We start from the raw sequence: 24,183 nt of genomic DNA on the forward strand, positions 1-24,183 counted from the left end.
GGCAGTTTAATCTCATAATCCATTTTTGTGCCGCCTTCGGTGACCGCCAGCTGATATCTGAATAGTTACCCAGATGTTTGGTTGAACAGTGAGTGCCTGTGGTGGGACATGTCTTCATATTTCTGAGGATGTTTCTTCCTTTCCTTTTATTCAGAGATGGTTGTTATGGACGTTAACGGTCGTTCGAATGCGAACGCTGAATGTTTGTGTCTGTGCCTACGTCAGCCAGTCGGGAAGGAATTAGGGAGCTAGCTGTTTGTCAACTGGGGCACAGTCGGAGCTTTTGTTGGCTCCGAAGAGACCCGAAAACATCTTCTTATCTCTTGGAAATACAGTGAGAGAAGTTGCAGCACAGGTATTTACGTTTGACCTGGAGATGGAATCGTCCTTTAGAAGAGCTTTTGGAAAACGTGCATATTGTATGTCTGCTATGAGCATTATCACAACCTAACCTTCTTTTTATCCCCATTTCCTTCATACATTTTTAATTTCACTTCCCCAGCTCAAACGGTTCAGTGGTAAAGGTCGTACCTCACGCGCACTCACAGCCAATGCAAGCGAGTGATGTTGAGTTGAAAGTGTCTGACGTGTGGAGATATGTGGCTGACGTCCTGGTGAAAGGTAACCGGCGTGGAGGGAGAAGGACTCCCCTGGCATTAACCCTAAAGAAGGCAGAGCTGACAAGTCCTGAATGCCCCTTTTTTGTTTTGTTTTGGTACTGTAAGCTCAGTTCAGCACAGAGGATCTGACTCTACACAGTCTTGTTTAAAAAGAGAAGGTGGCAACACGTACGTTCATAAAGCGAGAAGAGAGGAACAAAAGACAGTGCTTTGATCAAATGAAATCAAGAAAAAAGATTATTTTAATACAGGGTTTTGTGTCGAAGAGGTGTTGTAATGTTTAGCTATTTTTGGTATGAAGATATATATTAGGTACTACAGTGGATTTTACTGCTAGTTTAGGTGGTGGAAGAGGACAATGTGCACAGATATCGGGGGCTTTTTTTGGTCAATGCACAGTTTTTATTTTTTGGTGCTTCTTTTCTTTGTCGCCCACATCCCCGGTCCCATAACACACTCGTGCCTCGTGACCGTGTGAACGGACTCTGGACCATTTGATCTACCTACCCTCATTCCTACGTTCTCATCATTTCAACTTGAGGTGGAATGTTAAACTTGTGTCACCAGTGCTACCAAAATGAATGCAAAGTAATGGTGCCTGAATTCTTTTTTTTTTTTCTTTTTTACCTTGGTACATTATTAGCAACTTCTTGAGGTAAAAAAGAAAGAATGTAGATGTTGATGATTTGTATCCATTACGTGCTCCTATTCCCTGCAGGGTGTTTGAGTACGTCGTTACCAGCTGACAAGCACAACATAAGGTTTTCTATATCTTCTAATGTTATAACCGGGTCTGTAAGTTGCATTAGCTCCATTTCATCTCTAAAACGACGCTGCATGTAGCGTCTGTACAGTAACTTATGCATGTCTTCTAACGTCCTTGTAAACATGCTTTTAGAACCAACATAGATGGTCCAAGATACAGTATTCAAAATGTTTCCATATGCAAAACATGGGTGAAAGAGAGTAATTGATTTGAATTGATCAGAGTTGGGAGGCTTTGAATATGCATTTTGTGAAAATTGGAATGGTTCCGCATGTTTCACATGTGTCTGCAGGTCTGAAACATTTGGCTGCAGGTGAGACGGACGGTAACTACTGGACACAACTTCTGTGCCTCTTGTTCGCCTTTTTGAAATTGACAGGTTGATTGTAAGCTTCCATGAAAGTTTTCTTCAAAACAAAAGTGACGTTACCAACTAAACAGGCTTCCAAATCAATGAGGGCACCAATATTAAGAATCTGACTTTAAAGGAACGACAAAGAAACCCACGTAGACGTACTGCCGCTTTGATGTAAGATAGCGGAGCGGCTTTTGCCTCCGCGGGCGACCGCTTCAATTCAGTTCTCCTGGTGTTTGTGGTCCGCCAGCATGTCCACCAGGGCTCGTGCGTGTGTTGGCGTCACGTGGAAGAGATGTGTCGAGTGTGAAGAAACCCAACTTTCTGAGGGCGGGAGGAAATGTGTCTGGGTGATGACGGTAAATGTCTGTGCTTGCGGGCCGGGGCGGCAACATCTTCCAGCTGGCAGGGAGTTGGCCCGGCTGCTGGATGTTGTTCATTTGATCCACAGAGCAACTTTCTGTCTAGCGACGTAAAAAGTTGAGTTGGACAGGTGTTGAAAAAACCTTCCATCAGCCTTTGGCCCACGAGAACAGAAGAAAGGACTCTCTTTCTGAGGAGAGAGTGAGAAGAATAAAGAAATAAAAGTGTAAATAAAGAGCAGCCGGTTTAGATGTCTCTAAAAGAGGCCATAACAGTACATCAGATTTTTACTTGTCAGAGTATCTCCTAAATGTTATGGAAAAAAACAAGATGAGATAGATGTTAAATTGTAAGAGAAAATGTATATTAAACAACATTTCTTAGTCTTGTTGAAATAAAGACTGCCAATATTTAAACTGTCGTGAATGGTCTCATTTCATCGTCTCTCTTAATGGACTGACTGGTCCCCAGAAAGTCTACAGTTTGAACGGAGAGTCATGATACTGTGAATAAGTCACCAGATGATGGATTTTGACACGAGTCTAAATGGAGCTGAGGGAAAAAACATGGTTTCATATTTTTGCTTTTGAGAAACACGGTAAACCAATTTGTATAAATAAAAAAAACACAGAGTTCACATGTTACAGCGTTTTGTCCGAGCTGGCATGCAATGACTAACTTTGTTACGGTTTACTTCAGAAAGCTGAAGCTACACTTTTGTCCTTGAATTGCTATGTTTTTTTTTAATCAACACATCACATGTTATCAGACATCTCTGCCAATCAATGAATCTTCCCTTCAGGTAATCGGATCTGTCCCGATCATCACTCCGGTGTAATGGAAGTCTCGTTCAGCTGCCACCATTTATTTCACTCTCCAGAATATGTCCACTTTGTGACCCTGATGTAGGTTCTTCCACACATGTGAGACATTTGTATACACATGTAACGCCTCATCCTCCGCGCTTGACGTGGATCTTTCTGTTGTGCTGGTGTTGTAGGCGACACTTCCCCACCGCTACCCTTTGCACTATCCTCATGCCCACGTTAACACTGTCTACATTACACTATAATTCAAGACGCTTGAATGTTATTACACATGTTGTGTATATCCCTTGCAAAAATAATTTAGGGTTCTTTTTTATTTCTTTTAAATGCAACTTTTTTATAGTTAATTATATAGTTAATATTTTATTCTAATTCCAATATTTGAAGATAACTTTATATACATTGTATGTTTTTAGACTGGAGGGGACTACTAATGTGTTGTGAAATGACAATAAAACCTTGAACGGCAGTTAGTTACTTAAACACGTTCAGTTCTTCTCAGATGGCCTACATGTGATTACAATTCACAACCAAGGCAAAGGCCGTGTCCCAGGTATTGTTTCCGGACATTTAGGGATTCTAATAAATTATGGAGATGTCTGTATTTCACAAACACACATGGCTTTGTTGTTGTTGATTCTGATGTGTATTAGACTCTACATGTAAGTGTGTTTAGCTAAAGCAAACAATAAATTAAACAAGATCATATGCATTAAAAACGATGATGTATGTCAACCCCAGAATTATATTCCTGACAATGTATATAAAATATATATTTATATAAAATAAGACTTTTTTCATTTAAATGCATAAAAACAAAAATACATCAGAAGAATTCACTTTTTTTGTTGGTGTCGGCCCCAAAAAGTATTAATGGGGTAGAGTTGCGATGGGTAACTTCCACTCCTGACTTCAGTCTCCTCTGAAGACAGTGGAGATGGTTGTGGATGTCAGGAAGAACGCAGCCCAACCCGCCCCTCTCCCCCTGTGTGACTCCCCCGTCGACGCTGTGGAGTCCTTCCTCTTCCTGGGCTCCATCCTAACCCAGGACCTCAAGTGGGAGCTGAACATCAGCTCCATCACTAAGAAGGCCCAGCAGAGGATGTTCTTCCTGAGGCAGCTGAAGAAATTCAACCTGCCAAAGACTATGATGGTGCACTTCTACACTGCCATCGTTGAGTCCATCCTCTGCTCCTCCATCACCGTCTGGTACGCTGCAGCCTCTGCCAAGGACAAGGGCAGGCTGCAGCGCATCATCCGCTCTGCTGAGAGGGTGATCGGCTCTAATCTGCCATCCCTCCAGGACTCTGAAGCGGGCGAGAAAGATTGTAGCTGACCCCTCTCACCCTGGACATGTTGGAGTCCCTTCCCTCTGGCAGGAGGCTGAGGTCCATCAGGACCAAGACCACACGATACACTAACAGTTTTTTTCATCAACAGAGCCCGGGTCCCCCACTGACTGACCCTGTCACCCCCAGGACTATCCCGTACCGTTCACTCCCCCGCACATCCCTCCACACCTCATATTTATATTTAAATCTTGTCACTTTACTTTACACTTGTCACGTTCACATAATCACTTCATTCCGTGCACTTCATTTTTATTTTAACTTTAATTTGTATTTTCTGCATATCAAACTGTAAATATTCAGTACACCCAATTGTAAATATTCATGCTCCCTTTTTATTGCACTCTGTTTTATGCTTATCGCTAAATGTTTATTCAAATTCAAATTTCTTGTATGTGTAAACTTACTTGGCAATAAATGGTTCTGATTCTGATTCTGAGTATGTCAAAAAAAACTGACAGCCCTGCTCACAACAATGTTTTTCTTTGGTCATTGTTCTTGCAAAGGAACAATAAGTATCTGCTTGTGAGACACTTCTGGTGCAGTGGTTGGGGTTTTCACTCCCATTTAACACAGGGGAGACAGCAGCTAATATGTGTAGTACCTAATACGTATAAACATAACATACACTACAAACCTCATATCAACCTTTTCTTGACTAGGCTTGAACTATTTTTAAAACTCACTCAAACGGGCACTTTTAGCCATTCTGTTCTACTGTACTGACTGCAGTCTGAGTATTTATGCCTTTTTTTTAACCGTAACATTGGTGCACCACTGAAATCTGTCCGGCGGAAGTTGTGCTCACGGCCTTATCACAAAAGAAATGGCGAGCGGTATCGGCAGTGAGTAATATTTCCCAAATCTTTCTCGGTTTTCTTCCACATTGCATAACAAATATATCAGCGAACACACTCCAAACATTGCAGTTAATTGAGTTTGGTCGAACCAAGTCGGGTTTGTTGCATGAAAAGCCGTTACACCGCGTAGCTGTGTGTGTGTCCCGTGAATGTGTCCCCCGCCATCACCGCTGCTAAGCTAACGTCAACGCTACTGTTGAGATTTTTTATCAAACGCTAAGTGTATTTGTTATGTGTATATGTTATTATGGCTTCTGTGTCATTGTAATTACTTGTAGATGTTGCATTTAAGCTCCGATACTTGTACGAAAAGAAACGAAGTGCCAGAAGCATCCTCAAGCTAGCACATTACTGTAAACAATGTAGCTAGCAGTAGCTAGCTAGCTAACGTTGACAAACAGGAAAATAAAAAAAAGACGGTTTCATGTTTATATCATTAATAAATTACAGCCCGTCTGGTTAATTGGGTTGTATGGGTGGGGAAAGGGTGCCATTAGGAGTAACTGTGTGTAACCATAAATAAATCCCCCCCGGGAAAACAAACCAAAACACATAACGTGAAGTTACCTAATATGACAGTTTGTTAACTAGAAACATAAACGACAGCTTAATTTATTAACTCTGAGGGCAATGTCTCTCATTGAAGCATCTGTTTTCATCCGCGCTATGTGGACTTTAATTGCTCTTTGTTTGTGCCCTGACACCAAGCGTTTGTGTCCAATAGCAACAAGCTGCCAGGAACCTTGGACGAGTCGTGATGTCTATCTGCACTTTGTCTTCACAGAACACAAGATCCTGAATGTGGGACCCACGGAGCCCTGGTCCGTCAGGGAGAAACTGTGCCTGGCCTCCTCTGTTATGAGGAGTGGTGACCAAAACTGGTAAGAAACAGACCTACTCAATATATTTAGTCATTCCTTGTGTCATTCACAAACCATAGTACATCAGAAAACAGGTAGATGTCTGTCGGTTATATGAGCCCATCCATATGTGGGCAGCTGGGGCAAAAGTAATGCCAGAAGAAGACGCATAAAAGAGTGTTGTGTTAGCTGTGCACACATTTATATGGCATAGAATATAAAGTGCCTACTTTCTCCATTATATTATATATAATGATAATTTAAGAAGCTGCCATGTATGTATTCCTGCTTATACACACTTAGATTTACTTTGTGTAAAAGGCTTGTAAAAGAGCAAAAACACATATTTTTCGACTACACCTTGAATAAGGACCCCGTAGTAGCACTTTAGTAGCACTTAAATGGCACTTACTGATAGCACTTTGTAGTTTAACTTTATTGAGGGAAATTGTACTTTCTTGATTCTTGTTGTTCTGAGTTTGTACTCATGGTTGAATGCACTTATTGTAAGTCGCTTGGGATGAAAGCGTCAGCTAAAGGAAAAGTAAAAGCATATTAGCTTCCATACATCATCTGGTTATGTCCATCTTTTAGGACACAGTAGTGTTTCCTGTTACATCTGTTAGTCTCAAGTTTCACCACTAGGGGTCAGATTTAGGCAACTAATAAGCAGTTTGTAAGAGAAGACCGATATCTACCTGTGTATTAAAACAACAACAACAATGTATCAGTGTAACCCATTTATTGAAATAAGATTCCTTTTGACAGCTACTGGCATATTGCTGCTCACCATTTTATGTTCTCTATAAACTGCCAATGCTCATATGAATGTGACTTTTAACTTTCACTTCACACAGCTCTTAACTTTCATCCTCATTTATTCCCAATTTGAATGCATTTCTTCAGTTTCCACATTAATTTATTTCCAGATTGTTTTCTCAACGTGTGTTGTTTCTGAGGAATTTCTCTGTCTTCCAGGGTGTCTGTAAGTAGAGCCATCAAGCCGTTCTCAGAGCCTGGCCGTCCACCTGACTGGTTCTCACAGAAGGTAAGACATCTACAAACCTAAAAATCATTTTCTCTTCATGTCTTTTGAGCAGGTTACTATTCCGAGTTCTACTCAGGCTGTGGCCAAAATGCTCCTCAGTATAACAAGCTTTCTCTCTGTTTCTCAGCACTGTGCCTCACAATACTCCGAGCTGCTAGAGGCCACAGAAGCACCCAAGTCAGTACTCTAACACAGACGTAGCCAAACACCTCAGAATTCTAGTAATGTGTCGACACTTTTGTTGGTGAACGAAGGTCAAATATGGTGTGAGTTAACCTAAAGCGCTTTTGCCCTCCTATACTGCAGGCGTAAGCGTGGTGAGAAGGGTGAGGTGGTCGAAACCATTGAAGATGTCATCGTGCGTAGGCTGACTACAGAGAGGATAGAGGAACTGAAAAAACTGCTGCGAGACACACAAGAGCAGTACAGGTACATACACACTTGGGGTAGAGTGGTCGACCTGCAACCGCAAGGTAGTCGGTTCGATCCCTGGTCCCGTAGTTCCTTGAGCAAGACACTGAACCCCCAGCTGCTCCCCGGGCGCTTCACAGCAGGACACTGCTCCTAAATTGCTAAGGATGGGTTAAATGCAGAGACAACATTTCATGTATTTATGTAAAATATGTTAAACATAATAAAGTTTAAGTTTTAAAATACAATAAGTTAAAATACATTTGATTGCGTGTCATGATCTTTAACCCCGCTGTATTTTCTGTCCTGCAGGAAGTTGAAGAAGGATATGGATCTGATACAGATGGGTCACATGGACTCCCAGCTGAAGGAGCTGTGGGCAGAGATCACACTGTGAGACTCTTATCAGTTCTTCTGTTTGATAACATTTTACAGAACAAGATATGCATGGCATAGAAAAACGGTTACAAAAAAAGCTAATTCATTTCTTTTGGACTTTGAGGGTCACTCAGCTTTGTATTCAACACCACCGTGACAGAAATTTGCCACAGAGAATTCCCATAACTTCTTGGCCTTAATGCTGCTCTAGCGTGTGGATATGCGCCACATTACATGCTACATGTTTCTCTTGAACAGATAGCTGTCTAGTCGGGCCGTATCTGAAAGCCCCTCTAATTTAATATATAGTGCACTACATTTACCCTGTGCCATTTTTTTTTATGACCGTCTATATTCTGAGTGTGTAAGTGCTTCTCAAAAACTCAACACTGGAACAAAAAAAAAGTAGTGCACATTTACCACTTTCTGTCAATCCCATAATGCAGAGCGTTGCTTTTCATAGATGTTAAAATGAACCGTGTTACTCAGCATCTGTCGGTGATGACACCAAAAGAGTGTTAGAAGTCTTCATTCACGGCTCACGGTAGAGTGAAGTACTGAGTGTCTAGTTATATTGAGGGGAGTGAATGAGAGAACATGCCAACAGTTATCACTATAAAGCATGGGAGAGGGTTCAGTCCAACCTCTTTACCTTTTTCTATTATTCTATTAAACTGTGATTTTCTTTCTTTCTCCCAAACACAGAAAGAAGAAGCAGGCTGAGGAGGAAGCAGAACAGAAGAGGAAAGCCACAGAAACAGCGTTCCAAGGTAGGTTCAGTCTGCACTGTTGACCTGCATCAGGAAATCTAAATGTCTCGGATCACGTGAGTATTGGCAGAGAACGTCTTGGTTATCTCTGTGGCGGGTGTTGCCACACATTCCCCTCACATGACCCGGCATGCTGCCATACGGAGTTTAAAGTCTCATCAAACACACTGCTCTGAACCACACGTCTGTTTTTCAAGGTGTGAGCTCTATTTTGCCGAGATAAACGTTTCATGAACTTCATAGCAATCGCAGTGTTGTGTGGTTTAATGACGGTTATACTGTGTACTGTCCATTGCTCTTTATGTTAAGGATTAAGGGCAATCTATGTATAACAAGTAGTGTGAAGTAATATGTAAAAATGTATATTCCAGTCAGGGCTTTCCCAGTCTATATACAACAAATCTACCTGAATACTTTTCTCTGCCCTCTACTTGGACTGTTTGTTTTTATTACTTGTTAAGACAGAGTGACTGTTTCTCTGATGTGCTTTGGGTTGACATGACTCTTAATTTCTGTGCTGCAGTTTTTTTCTTCTAACTCCTGTAAGAAAGAAAAAAACTAGTCTAAACAGATTGATATATTCTTTCTTTCTCTGATCCTCTCTGTCCCTCACAGCTCGTCAGGCGCTGAAAAACACGCCTAAGCGTCTGCCCAGCATAACGGTCCGTTCTCCTCTGGGTGCCAGCCCGCCCACCGTGGACGCTGTGGCCGACTCTTCGGTCCCCGCGACACCCATGGATACAGGCGGTGTGGCCTCCGATGACACCAACACCACCAGCACCCACTCAGTTGTAAGAACATCCTTTAATAGAGCAGTGTTTGCCTTATGTAGTTATGTAGCAGTGATGAGATACCACAAGAATACGGCTAATACAGAGAGAAAAATATGTTGTATACGGTTTTCTTTATTTTATTATGAAGGGAATTTCACACTCACTGCACTGAAGTTTAATTCAGGCTTCACTGTAATCGATTTAGAGGCTGTCGCATGCATTAAAAGTCCCTGCTGTGTTTGTTTTCATTAATATCTTGACATTGATTTCAGAACTATAGACTCCACAAAAGGGCCCATCTGTATCTCCGATTAGTTTTTGGTCCCATTGTGAGTCAGTGGAGAAAAAATCATCTCACACTGTGGTGTTTTTGGCACTCCCTGCTCCTCGGGGAAGGAGATGGTTGAGATACTTCAGCTCACTGTGCCGACCGCTCTCACTGACTCTTTGTCTCTGCCAGGCCCCGGGGGTCGGAGTGTTTCTCCCAGCGTCGGATGCTCCAGGCCCGGGGCCCAAAGACGGAGCCCTGGCGGCTCAAGTAGATGACTCGCCACAGAAGAGGCTCCTGACCCAGAAGGCCACGCCGCCGCCCTCCCCTCTCCTGTCGGAACTGCTGAAAAAAGGCAACCTCATCACGGCCAGCCCCCGCCTGGTAAGAGCCCGATCAGATCGAAAACATCCAAAACTACAAGAATGCCGGGAATTAAACACGATATGACATCATACAAGGCAACAGGCAAGACTCGGTCATAAACGCCTCAAAAGATATGCCCCGTAAACACCAATTTATAGAATGCTACTATAAACTGAAACTTGAAATGTCGGCTGTTCAATATTAATTTGAAACAGCTGCTGGTAAAGCATATGCATGTGTGTATATACATGAGCATATGGAGGATTGGCTATGCAGCTTTCTAAGACTTTTCTTATTTTACCCTGCAGTCTTTTGGATATTGCCACATATATCTTTATTGTATAATTATATGCGTGCATTCATTCACTGCTTTGATGACTTTCTTTGACAGACAGACAGACATTTGACTACAATATTCAATTTAAATGTCGATGAATATTTGTAATGTTTCCCCCCCACAATGGGTCTAAAAAGTCATAGCAATGCTGGATTAAATTGACAATTTGTCGGTGTCAGGTTGGGGAGGGAGACTCGACTGGAAGCCTCACCAACGGAGTTCAGACCGTCACCGTAGCCGCCGCCTTACCACCTGGTCATGAGGTCATCACAGGTAAATACACTTTGCATAACTGTTGGTGCCCACAGATACACGTGGTTCACATGGAGGAGAAAGGATCTTGACCTGCACTGTTCATGGTGTACAGGACATAAAGATACTGGGCTCCGACCTAATAATTAATTAATTAATAACCTTGCAGGTTTTCATTGTGTTCTCATTTACTCTTTGTGTGTGTATGTGTTTGCAGAAGGTGAAGCAGAAGCTGCAGTGAAGGTGGAGCTCGGTGAGGAGGCAGGATTAGTAGAAGAGGACCTTGTAGCAGGGACTTACATGGGAGACGAGTTGGACCTGGCGACAGTGGGAGACATCATTGCTATCATAGAGGAAAAGGTGCGCACTGTGGTCTGGTTGCCTTTTTAATTGTGTTAGACGTAAGTGAATGACTGACGAAAGTTATAGTAGACACCTCATAGAAGTCACATTACTGCACCAATATGTGAAGGAGTATACCTGCAGGAGTGAAACACACTTACGGTCCAGATTTCTTTATTTACTGAACCCCAAAGGAAGATCTGCTGCTGTTCATGACAGTAACACTCATTTGTTGAATGATCACTTCCAAGTCGGTGACCTCTGGAGTGCTTTATTCCTTGTTGAGAAGTATGAAATTCACTCAATCAATATTTCAGAGTCATGTAGTCGTGTGTGTGGAATTCTGAGTGCAGAAAAAAGGCATTATGTAACAAAAACAACATTTGAGATAATACTGGCTACAAGGTAAGATCAGATAATCCTTTATTCGTCCCGCAGTACGGACATTTGCAGGCTTGCACCGGTTCAGTCTTTTCGGTCTCTGTCCTTCCCAGGTCGACGACTCTGTGGAGGCCTTGGATGCGGCAGCAGTGGAAGCGGCTCTCTCCTTGTGTGAAGAGGCGGTCTCAGAAGGACACACCCTCCCCGGCCCCTGGGAGACCCAGGAGCTGAAGGCTTCGGACCCGGCGCCCGCCGTCCAAGACTCCGACCCCGCACCGGAGCCTCGGGATGCGACCGCGATGTCGGCCCCGACTCCCGCAGGCACCGAGACCCAGAATCAAGCGGAAACCAAACGAGAACAACAGCTCAAGGGAAACTGTGAGGGACCTGAGGTAACAGGAAGTGATGTCACCTCTGACGACGGTGCAACAGGAAGCGAGGTCACGGAGGAGGGGGCGGCAGGGAAGGAGGCCACTGAGGCGACGGTCAAGAGCGAAGGAGAGGAGTGGAGCCAGCCGGAGCCCAACCCGCCGTGCCTGGGTGGGTGATGTCACCACACACACACACACACACACACACACACACACACACACACCCTGCTGATGTATTTCCTTTTTTCTAATCCTCTTCTCATTTCTGTCCCACAGACTCTGAGGACAGCTCTGTGTCCGGGAAAGAGTCCAAGGTAACACACCTATGCACATGTGCACACACGCAACCTTTGTTAAACAGTCATTTGACTCAATGTGTGTGTGTTCTTGAACCCAGGAGGTGAAGGAGGAGGAGGCGGGGAGCGAGGGCTACCCAGAAGAAGGGATGGAGCTGAAGGAGGAGTGCGGGGAGGGGGAGGGGCCCTACCTGTCGGAGGTGGAGCGGGCGGCCAGCGAGAGTGAAGACGGCTACGGCCCGCCCTCCCAGCGCTACACGGCGGACTCCCTAGCCAGCAGCCCAGCCTCGTCTTCCCAGCTGTAGGTGTCTGTGTCTGTGTGTGTGTGTGTGTGTGTGTGTGTGTGTGTGTGTGTGTGTGTGTGTGTGTGTGTGTGTGTGTGTGTGTGTGTGTGTGTGTGTGTGTGTGTGTGTTCACGGCTGCAGAAAAAGGGCTGTGATTGTGTCATAGTAACCATGTTTATGAGTAATATGTAGTGGGGAAGTGGCTTGTTTAAATCCAGAGCCGCGTCCTTAGCGTAGCTTGCGTTTGTCATGGGCGTTCAGGTCATGACCTCTGAATCATACTAGGACTCCGTTTAATTTCTCTGAGCTATGCTGCTGACATAACAATTCTAACAGTGACGCTTTTGTCTCCGCTTGCCTCTGTGCCACTCTTCTGCTTCTTGTTTCCATTCACTTCCCAATCCTCTGTCTCCGCTCCCCCTCTGTCTTCGCTTCTCTCTCTCTCTCTCTCTCTCTCTCTCTCTCTCTCTCTCTCTCTCTCTGTCTCTCTCTCTCTCTCTCTCCGTCAGATCTACATGTGGTGAGGACCAGGAGGCAGTGCAGGCCCAGAAGATCTGGAAGAAAGCCATCATGCTGGTGTGGAGAGCCGCAGCCAACCACAGGTGGAGCTTCTTGGAATGCCGCAACCTCAGCAATGAATCAAAGTCTTTGTTGGCCAAAAACACTCCAGCAGTAGTAACATGTTTTAAGGTCGTCACCCAACCGTCCTGATTGTAATGAGCTGAATAGAATAGGAGTCGTCCAGATTTAGGAAACACTGAGGCCATGAGTGCTTTGCCTGCAGTGCGACCTCAACTCCCCGAAAACACTTTGGCAAAGCACCATAAAGTACATTGTCCATTGTACTTAGTCAATTTGTTTTAGTTCAGTGAATCCGTTCATATATTTTGTATCTAAAAACAGAACCCCACTGTGTGTATAGCCATCAAAACCCCACATTCCCAGAAACAACAACAAGGACTTGACCATGGTGTCTTCAATAATAGCTACAGGCCAAATACTATAACCAAAATATTTGTGTTGATCTTAACCCTAAGTTCAACAGAAGCGGAGACAATAATAATGTTTATCGTGGCTAATATCCAATAGCAGCCAAAGATCTGTGAAACCAGCACATGAAGAGTGGAACACCAGTTTACATTTTTGACTGAACTCTATTTTCTCCGAGTATTATTTTGAGCAAACCAGCATTGAATTTGAATTTTTCTTTTCAACACACAAAAAATAATTTACTGGAACCAAAGCACAGCATTAAAACCATCTCCCCCAGCAGTTATAGGGAAACCATGTTTTACTTTGTGAATTCCTGTTTCTCAGGTATGCCAGCGTCTTCCTGCAGCCTGTGTCAGACGACATCGCCCCTGGTTACCATAGCATCGTACACAGGTAAGAACACACATACTCTCGCTCTTATTTTTCATCCCAATCCTGCTCATTTGCACGTTTGACAGACGTTTACTCATCTCCCTCGTGGCTCCCGCCGTCCTTCCTGCTCCAGGCCCATGGACCTGTCGGCCATCAAGAAGAACATTGAGTCCGGCGTGATCCGCACCACGGCCGAGTTCCAGCGCGACATCATGCTGATGTTCCAGAACGCCGTCATGTACAACTCGTCGGACCACGACGTGTACCACATGGCGCTGGAGATGCAACGGGACGTCCTGGAGCACGTCCAGCAGTTCCTGGCCACCCAGCTCATCATGCAGACCTCGGAGAGCGCCATCTCCGCCAAGAGCCTCCGCGGCAGGGAGGGGAACCGTAAGCCAGGAGAGCCGGCTGAGAAGGTGGGTTGGGCGACTTGTTGGGGGACAAACTAGGATTCCCTTAAAAGTCTGATTCTGATCAAGCACTCGATAAACTTCCAACTCCAAACATTTCACTGTAAGTGTTGGAATCTGTCAAAATATGTCATTTTATTTGATCTATTTTGCTCTGAGACTTTCTCGTGACTTCTCCTCTTTTTTTTAATAGAACCTTAAATTTAAACTCAACCAGGTGCCCATGGTGGGGAGCACAGTTATTTATTATCTTATGTTTGAAAAAGATCTGCAGTGTATATACAAAATTATACTAAATACATGCTAGCAAAAAAGAAAAATGGCGTTGTTTCTTCAGCGCAGCGAGAGATGGAGTGGATTCATTTACCGCTCATGGAAATGTCCCCGGACCCTTAGCTTTATGAAAACGGGGCCCCCGGAACAATATATTTGAATCGCGCCGGTATATGGAGTGATCTCAAGAAAGGGACAGTTATTTGTAAAAAAGAAAAAAAGACTTAACCCATTTGTATAGTTATAAAAGCTTTATTTATGAAATGGCGTCTTTTGAAAATGTCTTATTGTTCAGCTTTAGAATTTGATGACGGTCTCTAGTGTTGGCTGACAAGAATGTATGAAGATGCATTAATGGTCGTATGAAAAGGTAAACATCCAGGAACAAAGATCCTGTTGGTATTGCTTGAACAGGAGGGATGAATGGATGAATGTTACACAGAGCCTGTTCACAGAGTAGCTTGTTGACTCAAGTCACACATTTGTTGAAGTGACCATACAGTCAGTGTGGTTCTCTTTTTTTATTTTTCATTTTATTTTATCAAAATATGTCTCAAAAGATACCTGACTAATGCTCGACATGTTTTAATTGACCATGATGTCCTTGGTACTATTTGAATGGATTGAGCAGATCATCATCATCATCATCATCATCATCTTCATCGTATAACAAATGTGGGGCCTTTGGATTGACTGCTCTGTGTCTAATATCTCTTTTTTTTAATGCTGTATCATTTAGAGATTGTATACTTGCTCCTAAGACGTGTTGATCGCATGTGTGTTATCTCCTTCCATCAATGTGGGACAATCTACTCATGTGAATAAAACTAACTTGAACTGCTTAAAATTCTAGGAGGAACGGTTTGGCTCTCTGTTTTGATATTACATTGAACAACAATATACCTTCACGTCTGTCGAATCCTTTCATATCTGAATTTAAAGAACTTGTGTCGAACCCTTTTGGAACCAAACTCCTCGATGTCTCCCGAGGTTCCTGCTGTCGGACTCGTTCCTCACTGATTAGTTAAAGTGTGCCTGAGCAGATGATGCCGGTCTCTCTCGGCGCGGATCACATGCATTGTGTTTGCGTTTCACCTTCACACACGTTGACCATACGGAGCACTTGAGGCAACTCGGTGCGGTGGTCTCGCTGCAATGTGCTTCAGTGGAATAACTTCTCGTGTCGACTTCCCTGCTGATTCATGTCCTGCATGCTGGCTGCACCTCTCCTCACTAACGTGTGTGTGTGTGTGTGTGTGTGTGTGTGTGTGTGTGTGTGTGTGTGTGTGTGTGTGTGTGTGTGTGTGTGTGAGAGAGTGTGACAGTCTTGAGTGCGTGTCTAACAGGGTTCCCGTAGTTCATGGCATTTTTGAAGTATCATGGAATTTAGAAATGTCCGTTCCAGACGGGGTTTATGTGGGAATTTTCTCAGGAAATTCAGATTTGTGGGTGAATTTTGCAAATGGTTAAAAAATATATATATATGTTTTAAAGGCTCCACCAAAAATGATACAAATCTGTTGATTGGCTTCTCTACAGCAGAGTTGAAATGAGACCGTCACAACCTTTTTATTACTTGAATTACCTCAACAGTAAAAAAACACGTCTGTAGTCCATGGAAGTGTTACGGCTGAATGGAAGTCATGATATTTTTCATAGTGGCCATGATGGGAACTGTGGTATGGTGTTTGTGAGCCGACTTGAAGATGGGAGTGTGCTTGCCTGCTTGTATTCGTGCCTAATTGTCTCAGGTGTGTTTGTCTACGTCTGTGTATAGCAGTCTCACTTTTTACGATCTGTATATTCGATGTGTGTGTGTGTGTGTGTGTGTGTGTGTGTGTGTGTGTGTGTGTGTGTGTGTGTGTGTGTGTGTGCAGCGCGTTCCTCGGTGCGCTTCCATGTTTGACGCAGACTTGTGTGAAACTTGCTTTCTCACGCACGTGTGTGTGTTTTTCTCTCTCTTTCTCACTCCAATGTTTGTCCTCCTACAGGACAGTGTCCCAATGGCCTCTCCTGCTTTCCTTCTCTCTCTCTTTGTAAGTATTCAGGTTCTCCCTCAGATTTCACCAGAACCAGGCCACGCTACGCACATGCTCGCCTCAAAGCACACACACACACACACACACACACACACACACTCACATGTTGAAACACACTCTGTACACATCTGTTTCTACCTCTCATCTCTTTTCTTTCTCTGGTTCAGTTACATTTTAGTGGCATTAAAGAAAGCAAAATAAAGCTAGGAGTTAAGTTCTTATTGGAGCCATTAAAACGGACCACTGTTAATACTGTAAATATTAAACAATTCAAGAGTTTCCATTTGAACATGTTTGGCAATGCTACCACTGTTTTCAAAACCAATAGTTCATTTAAAATAAAAAGTACACAATCAGTGTTTTTTTTCTCCTCTCCGGGAGCATGAAACAAATCCTCATGAGTAGAGCCAGACTGATAATAAAAGGGCCGATACTGTACTGGCATCGGCGTTTATGTCGACTGATAAGTTGCAGTACAGAAAAGCAGAACTAGGGCTGAGGTTTTTTTACAAACCGTGTCGCGCTGACGTAGTTTTCTCACCAGGAAGCTGCATGAAGATAGTTTACTACGGTTATGTGTTCATGTTAAAATAAATATGTAACACCATGTCTGAAACGCCTGCCTAAAATTATCAAGCAGAAACAATTAATCTTTTATTTATCGTGTGTGTGTGTGTGTGTGTGTGTGCGTGTGCGCGCTTTGATCAGATTTGACAGATAAGCAACAACCTCACAGCTTCACATGTTTTCCTGATTGGTGCTCAGTAGGCTTGCTGTAGTGTTACGGTGTCGCCTCTTCTTTAATATTACGGATTTAAAGCGCTCTAAATATGTGCAGCATCATCCACAAATCTCTTTCCTTGTAAAGTGTCAGTTGTAATCGACAACACCGGTATTTATTGACATTATTTATCAACCTCTAAGGTACTAAACTTATGTATTCACACAGAAGAAGAAAAAACCTGACGAGACGAAAAAAGACCCGATGTGTGGCGTCGATCACAACTCAAGGCCTCTTTGTCTCTCACTCTTCCTCTCTGGCAGATTCTCACACACACACACACACACCTCTGAACACAATGTTCTTGTCACCCTCATAAACTATAAGTTCTGTTTTGACACAATATCCTACACACACACACACACACACACACACACACACACACACACACACACACACACACACACACACACACACACACACACACACACACACAGGCTCCCGTAACCCTTCATCACCCAAGCTTCCGTCGACCTTCGGGTAATGACCCCATGCCGGTTTCCTGTGTGTTTCTGTTTACGTGCGATTGTCCGTGTCTTTGCATGTTCTAATTTCTTTTCTCCTTCTTTTCTTTTGAATTCTTCCTTCTTTTTTTTATTTATGTATTTCAACCATCATGTTTTTATTTGTTCTGTTCTTCATTTGGAGAGGAAGCCTTCCGAGGTGGACTTTGCTGTGTTTTTTTTTTTTTTGCGCAATCGCGTGAGGAGGTCTGACGCTGGGCCTCCCGTCACTCTGTCCAACTGACCTTTGACCTTAACACCCTTATGTGAATGTTCTTTTTCCGTCTCTTTCCTTCTCCCCCACCCTCTTTCTCCTGGTCTGTCTCTGTGCTGCAGGACGGAGGCACTAGGGGTCGCCGTAGTGCCATGGAGGCAGACCTGAAAATGAAGAAATAGTCTTGAGATTTCAGAAAGCGAGACCGTCACTCAGAAGGTGAATACTAAATGGTCACTTTGGTTGTTTTCTGAAGGGAACTGTGCAGTCTCTGTGTGTGTGCGTATACACACTTATTTATCTGTACTTTGGCGTAGACCAGGGCCTATGTGGACGGTTGCGTCTGTCGGTGTGTGTGTGAGGGCTGCACAGAGCTTCTTCTTCATGTGATTGGTTTATGTGCAGCATCGTTGGGGATTCGCTCCACTTTCCCCACGTATCATTTCACCAGCAAAGAGTCGTCCCTCTGCTGAGATGGAGCAGTGAAGAAGTGTGACAGAGAGAGAGAGAGAGATAAAGAAGAAAGAAAAAACATTTTCACCAGCAAAAGTTTGTTTGGGATCAAATGCTGAACAGCGGGACGAGCTCTACTCGCCAGAGTTGATCACGTTGAATCGTGCTGCATTACTACGAGCTGATTGGCCGATCTGTTTGAGTGAGCCGCACCGAGCTGTGCCCGGCCAGCATGGGCTGAAAGACAACAACAACAACAACAACAACCCCCACATGGCGAATCATAATGTAAAGGTCCACTATTTCCAGAACTACTAGTCCTGCATGTTGGTCTGTGATCGCTGCTAAAACGTTCTTCAAATGTATCACAAATCTTTACGACTGGATTTTCCGACCTTTTTTTTCCATTAATGGATTGTTTTTCTAAATTAAGAAAATCTGTTGTCACCAGACTGGCTTTCTTTCAGTCAGCTGGCCGATACATTTACCAGTGGTTTTGCTTATTTCGGCCTATTAACTGCAAACTTTATATACTTTACATTTGTTTGAAGTTTCACGACCTTCTCTATTGAAGCTTCCATTCAAGGAGACGATGTAACTGGTCTTCGTAAATCAACTTTATAACGGAAATAAAAACATGCTTGAGAAACGTAATCAGTCACGGTAAACGGTGCGTTGCCTTCTATCGCCGATCCTGTGCGGTACAGCGGTGCCCGGTTTCAATCGTGTTGCATTCAAGTACACTCGTGCATCTGAAATTATTTTTTAAGTCCAAAATACAAGCAAGCTATCCTGGAAACTGTTGAATGCACATTGTTTGTTTACATGTAAAAGATCACCATTTGCCAGCAGACTTTACAATTTCAAATGCCAGAGTGTCCTTGAAAGCCCCAACAGCAACAAACTGAAGGATCATCTTAACCTCAAACGCCACGGCTTGTTGTCGTCAAATGAATGGAAACCAATAGCTGCCTTTTGAAGGTAGAGAATCAGAAAGTGTCTGAAAACTAAATGTATTCTTTGTAAAATAGTTGGCTGTATCGTAAAGCGCTGGTGTTTCACTGAGTGTTGAAACGTAGGACGTGGAGTTGGTTGTTGCTGAAATAGTATTGATGCTTCCCAACTCACTTAGGATGTAGCAGAGTGCGATGCAGAAAGCGTCAGAAACATGTTTGTAATGTGTCTTTAAGTACAAAGGCAAGTTTTGTACCTGTGCGATAGATCGTGTAGAGTTGTGTTTGGGTAGCTGATACATGTGTCATGTCTTCTGTTGTACATTTGTTAAATAAAGATTATTTGATCTAAATTGAAACCATGGAGTTGCGTATTTGCTTTAGAGTCTAGGTACAAGTCATCAGCCCCATAATGAAGTACATATAGCATTATGTACAAAGTGTATAGAAGTATACTTAAAATGCAAAGCACAGGACCCAGAAAGTGTGAAAAATGTATTTTATTACAATTGCATAAATATAAAAAAGTACAGCACAATTCAGGACCGAGACCCGCCCAATCCTTTTGTTTTAGAGTGAACACTTTTAACATTCATCCATTCTGTGCAAAATACTGTGTTCATGAGGTAAACGTGTTTGACCTCCTGCTCAAAGTCAGGCATTCATACATGAAAAACATCCAACTCTCTAGATAGAAAACACCACGGCAGAACTCCAGTGCAGTCCAGGCTGAACCTTTGCCTGACAAACAAATTCACAACAACAAAAAGAGGTCTGGTGAAACAGGTTTACATTCTTGACTCCCTAGTTGAAATCATGGATGACGGGGCTGGCCGAGGAGTAGAGCTTCCTCTTCACCAGCCGGTACTCGGGCCTCAGCTTCATCACCTTGTCGGTATCGAACATGACCTTGAGCGGCGGCCAGCCGGCGGCCCGCTCCGCCCTGAAGATCACGGACAGCTCAAAGGTCGGGGTGACGCTCGGGTCCAGGAGGACGGCGCCTGCGGGCGTCAGGCCGTCTTTGCCGTCCACGTAGACTTTGATGGAGGCGCCCCGGAGGCCGCAGGGCTCGTCGGCAGAGGAGCGCACCACGTCCTGGCCGACCCTGGCGGTCATCTGGCGGGGCAGCAGCAGCAGGCGGCAGTGGAGGGCGGACGCCTTGGCCTCCGTCAGACAGCGCTCTATCTGCCGGGTCACGTCCTGCTGCAGGAGCCACTCGTCCTGCTCCAAACCAGCGTCCATGTTGGCATCTGTAGACAGAAACCACGGGCGTTAGAATAGTGGTTCAACCTTTTTTCAGTGATGTACCCCCTGACCAGTGCAAAGTGTTTTTGGTTTAAAAAAAAAAAAAGATGTAATACACAGCGCTGTGCCATCAGTGTCTGATTTAATATAGAATATATACAACTAAGTTGATGAACTTACACTTATTGAATATGTATTAATTAACTCTTTGTAAAGGATTGTTTTAAATGTAATGTTAAATATATTTAAAACAAATCTCGCGTACCCCCATTTGAGAACCACTGCGTTAGAATATGTGCACGTCTGTCAGAATGTTTTTATAAGAGTGAAATGCAAGTGAATCCGAAATAATCTAATCCTCAATACTTGTATCATGTGATCAATGTCTAAAACATACGAGTCATCAGAATTAAGGTCATCAGCTTATCAGAGACCTGCATGAGTTACATCCATTGACTGTTACATCAGCCAATTAATGTGTTCCTCCGTCAAATTATATAGTTATAATGTTACGCGTGTGGTCACTGTAGTACTTTATTCACGGTTTTATTATTATTATTATTATCATCATGTCTTTTTAAACAAAACTACGTTAAACTTTCCTGAAGGACTTACCAGGAGAGTTGCTCTCGCGCTCGCCGCAGCTCTCCACGCTCCCCCGCCGGGCTGCGCTCGTGCCTCGGCCCGGGCTCGTGAGCCGGAGGAAGTACTTCCCGATCATCTCCACGACGCTGTCGTCCTCCTCCGCCGGGGCGGAGAGCATCGCAGCGGTAAACACCATCCTGATTCCTGTGGGTTGCGCTCCGGTGTCTCCTCCGAACGTCTGCTGAGTGTCTCCTCCATGTAGTACCTGTGTGCGGCTCGAGCCGCGAGCGCGAGGCTTTTATAGCGGCGCGTTGCGTCAGCCCTCCCGAGGGGGCGTGGCCGACCAGGCCCATAGAGAAGGTTCCAGTCTCGCGCAACATGTCTGGGCATTGCGCGGAGCGAGACCTAACAGACGGCTAGTGTTAGTGAAGGAAAAACACGAAGTAACTCATAGTAACTTAGTCACCCAACATCAGGTTACTTATTCATCTGACGTATATTCCTATAATTTAAGCAGAAATAGGTAATTTAGTGTCAACTAAACACTTTCATACGAGCTAAAGTGTATGCAATTGATCAAATGTCCAGTTTTTATTTCATATACTAAGGTTGGTTTGAATGTGTGCAACTCAGAATTCTGATGAATTAATTCATTTTCAAGATATTTTTAGTGTCATATGCACAGATAAGACAGTTACTCTGTACAATGAAAAGCTTATTTTGCCGGGTCCTCCTAACACAGAATTACAATAAACTTAAAGGCAAAAAAAAAAAAATCAATAAAAATTAAAAAAAGGCACAACATATAGTGACAGTATTGCACAACAATATGTATAAAGCACACTATGCATTGCTACAATATCCAAAGTATGGTCGTGACAAGAAGTCGCAGCAGCAGCCGTTCACAGTTCAGTGATGTGTGTTTTATTTCATCATATAGACAGTTGCAGGTGGACTGGTGTATAAACGGTCTGTGGACGATGGAAGACACTTAAGGTTTGATCAAACATGGTTTTTATCTTTGTCAAACATTATCAAGTCTACACTTTGTTTCTTGGAAGATTGCTATACAGCCTACAGCTATAGCCTAGGCTATAGAGCCTACAGTATCAAAGTAACAGGATCAAGTCGTTTTTATTTTGGACTGTGCAAATAAACATAAAAACACTTTCCTGTGTTATTGCTAACTACACATATAACCCATCAATTCCGTATTTATCGTGTTACATGTTAAGACGGATGCTTTTATTGGTCATATACACTTTATTATATTGTAGATATCATATGAGACATCAAAAGACGACGTCGGGCAAGAAGAGGAACGTTGCACAGACCAACTAAGACAACATCTTCTCTCTGCTCAAGTTGTGGAGGTAGATTAGTTTCTTCATTACCATCCGTGTTGTGTATAATGTTGAATATGGAAATCATACATTTACACAGAATATCGTCTCGATTTCTAGATTTGAATGATCGTCTGTACATGTAATGCGTTGCGTGTTCTTCAGGAAACACAGGAGCAGCTGGAGAACCACATGAGGCTCATCAGAACCACCGAGACGAGATTGATGCTGGACAAACTATATATTATCTTACTTCTTTGAAAAGCCTCCGTTTAAAAAGCGGTTAACCACGGTGTGTTATGAGATGCATCTCAATTAAGTAGAATAACACAATGTGGAGTTTTCATTAACTGTAAGCCAGTCATCAACATTCACATACATAAATGCATCACCCTGTGTGTAATGAATCCATACAATATACGAGTTTCCCTTTTTGAATTGAATTCCTGAAATAAATTAACTTTTCTTGCACCAGTATTGGACAGGAGAGACTTTATAGGTTTTGTAAATGTTGGTATAAATGTCCAGACAATGAACAAAGGGACCTGAAGCCTGGAGGAGATACGAGCTGGAGCACATGGAATGAATATTTGGCTACCATCAAATCCACAACGTGGAGGTAAAGTTAGCACTCTGCATGGTTATTAGATTTCCTCACAAACAGACCTCTGGCGGTTTGGATGGCAGCTTAAGAGTCACATCGGAGGACATGGGTTTTAGTGACAGTGTGTCACGTTCCCACGCTTTGAGAAATATATGGATGAAATTACGATTGCTATTTACTAAAATAGATACTTAATACCAATGCGTAAAATAATGCTTGAGGGATTTATTACCATTGAACTTAAAACAAGCTCAGACTTTGTTTTCTTTCCATTTCCAAAATATTCTTGTAGACCATTTGCCACGTGGCAGCGATGACCCAGTTCAGGTCGTCCTCTTGTTAGCCGTTCTAATACAAGCGGGCATCGTAGCTTTGTCCTCCAATCCACGTCCATCTCTTTACTGCCCCTGAAAGCTGCCGTTCAGTTGGCTCTGGTCTCACGTCCATTGCTGTCAGTTTGCTGTGTGGTGGTGATGACCAACACTTTGTGTGTTGTGTTCATGCTGCAGGTCCCAAGTCCTTTGGCATAGATTTAAGAGTGTTGTTTTCTTCTTCTTCAAAAAAGAGTTCAAGCCATCTGGTGGAGCACGAGAAGAACGTTTGTCCATCTGAAGCTTGCAGAACGGTCCACTTTAGCAGTGGATGCAGCTCAGTTTACAGTCCGAGATGTTCCTTTCTCCTCATCTGCTCGCCTTCATTTTCAGAATTTTTTTTGCCATAAATTCATAATTGAACTAGAATTTAGTTTCCCAGTCTTACTTTTTCTTCTTATGGCAATAAACCCCATTATGGACTCATGCATACACATTCATTCAACACACAATTCAATTTAAACTCTTCCACCTTTAATGGTTTTTGATCGTCAACAGGTGCAGCAGATCAATCGGCACACATTTTGTAGTAAATACACTTCAGTAACCAATCTCGCCCTTACTGTGCTCACCAGCTGGAGGCCATCTGATGGTGATCATACCTCCTGGAGATGAACGTGGTTCCGGGATTCAAGCCTCGCGATGCTGCACATCGTCCTCCACAGCGACGCTCCTCTCCGGCGCACTGCGCTCCAGCACGCAGCCCCCGTCTGGCTCTGACGTCATCGTCGTCTCCAAAATCCCAACGGAAGTTTGGGACTTGA

The 24,183-nt window shown here is 43.5% G+C and overlaps 2 protein-coding genes across 2 annotated transcripts; one reads left to right on the forward strand and one right to left on the reverse strand.

The window, feature by feature from the left end:
• Positions 1–5,106: 5,106 nt before the first annotated feature.
• brd8b (bromodomain containing 8b) lies at positions 5,107–19,624 on the forward strand (the record flags this gene model as incomplete). Its single annotated transcript, XM_079228876.1, has 18 exons — positions 5,107–5,125; positions 5,865–6,021; positions 6,979–7,048; positions 7,176–7,225; positions 7,355–7,477; positions 7,772–7,852; positions 8,543–8,607; positions 9,223–9,398; positions 9,841–10,032; positions 10,531–10,624; positions 10,821–10,963; positions 11,440–11,866; positions 11,974–12,011; positions 12,095–12,294; positions 12,787–12,879; positions 13,595–13,663; positions 13,776–14,061; positions 17,988–19,624. The coding sequence occupies 18 exons, from the start codon at positions 5,107–5,109 to the stop codon at positions 18,045–18,047; spliced, it is 2,343 nt and encodes a 780-aa protein (XP_079085002.1). The 3' UTR covers positions 18,048–19,624.
• Positions 19,625–19,756: 132 nt separating this feature from the next.
• Positions 19,757–21,351, reverse strand: LOC306746344 (DNA damage-inducible transcript 4-like protein). The gene is made up of 2 exons (XM_079229244.1): positions 21,132–21,351; positions 19,757–20,521 (listed from the first exon to the last, which is right to left on the reverse strand). Exons 1-2 carry the CDS (start codon positions 21,295–21,297, stop codon positions 20,076–20,078), a joined length of 612 nt encoding a protein of 203 aa, XP_079085370.1. The 5' UTR covers positions 21,298–21,351; the 3' UTR covers positions 19,757–20,075.
• Between the last annotated feature and the right edge of the window lie 2,832 nt (positions 21,352–24,183).

Source organism: Taurulus bubalis (genome assembly GCF_910589615.1).
Source record: "Taurulus bubalis genome assembly, chromosome: 13".
NCBI lineage: Eukaryota > Metazoa > Chordata > Actinopteri > Perciformes > Cottidae > Taurulus > Taurulus bubalis.

Coding starts and splice junctions, on each gene's coding strand:
- LOC306746344 (XM_079229244.1), bottom strand. CDS start 21,297: ATGGTGTTTACCGCTGCGATGCTCTCCGCCCCGGCGGAGGAGGACGAC. Junction 20,522..21,131: donor GCGCGAGAGCAACTCTCCTG/GTAAGTCCTTCA, acceptor TTCTGTCTACAG/ATGCCAACATGGACGCTGGT.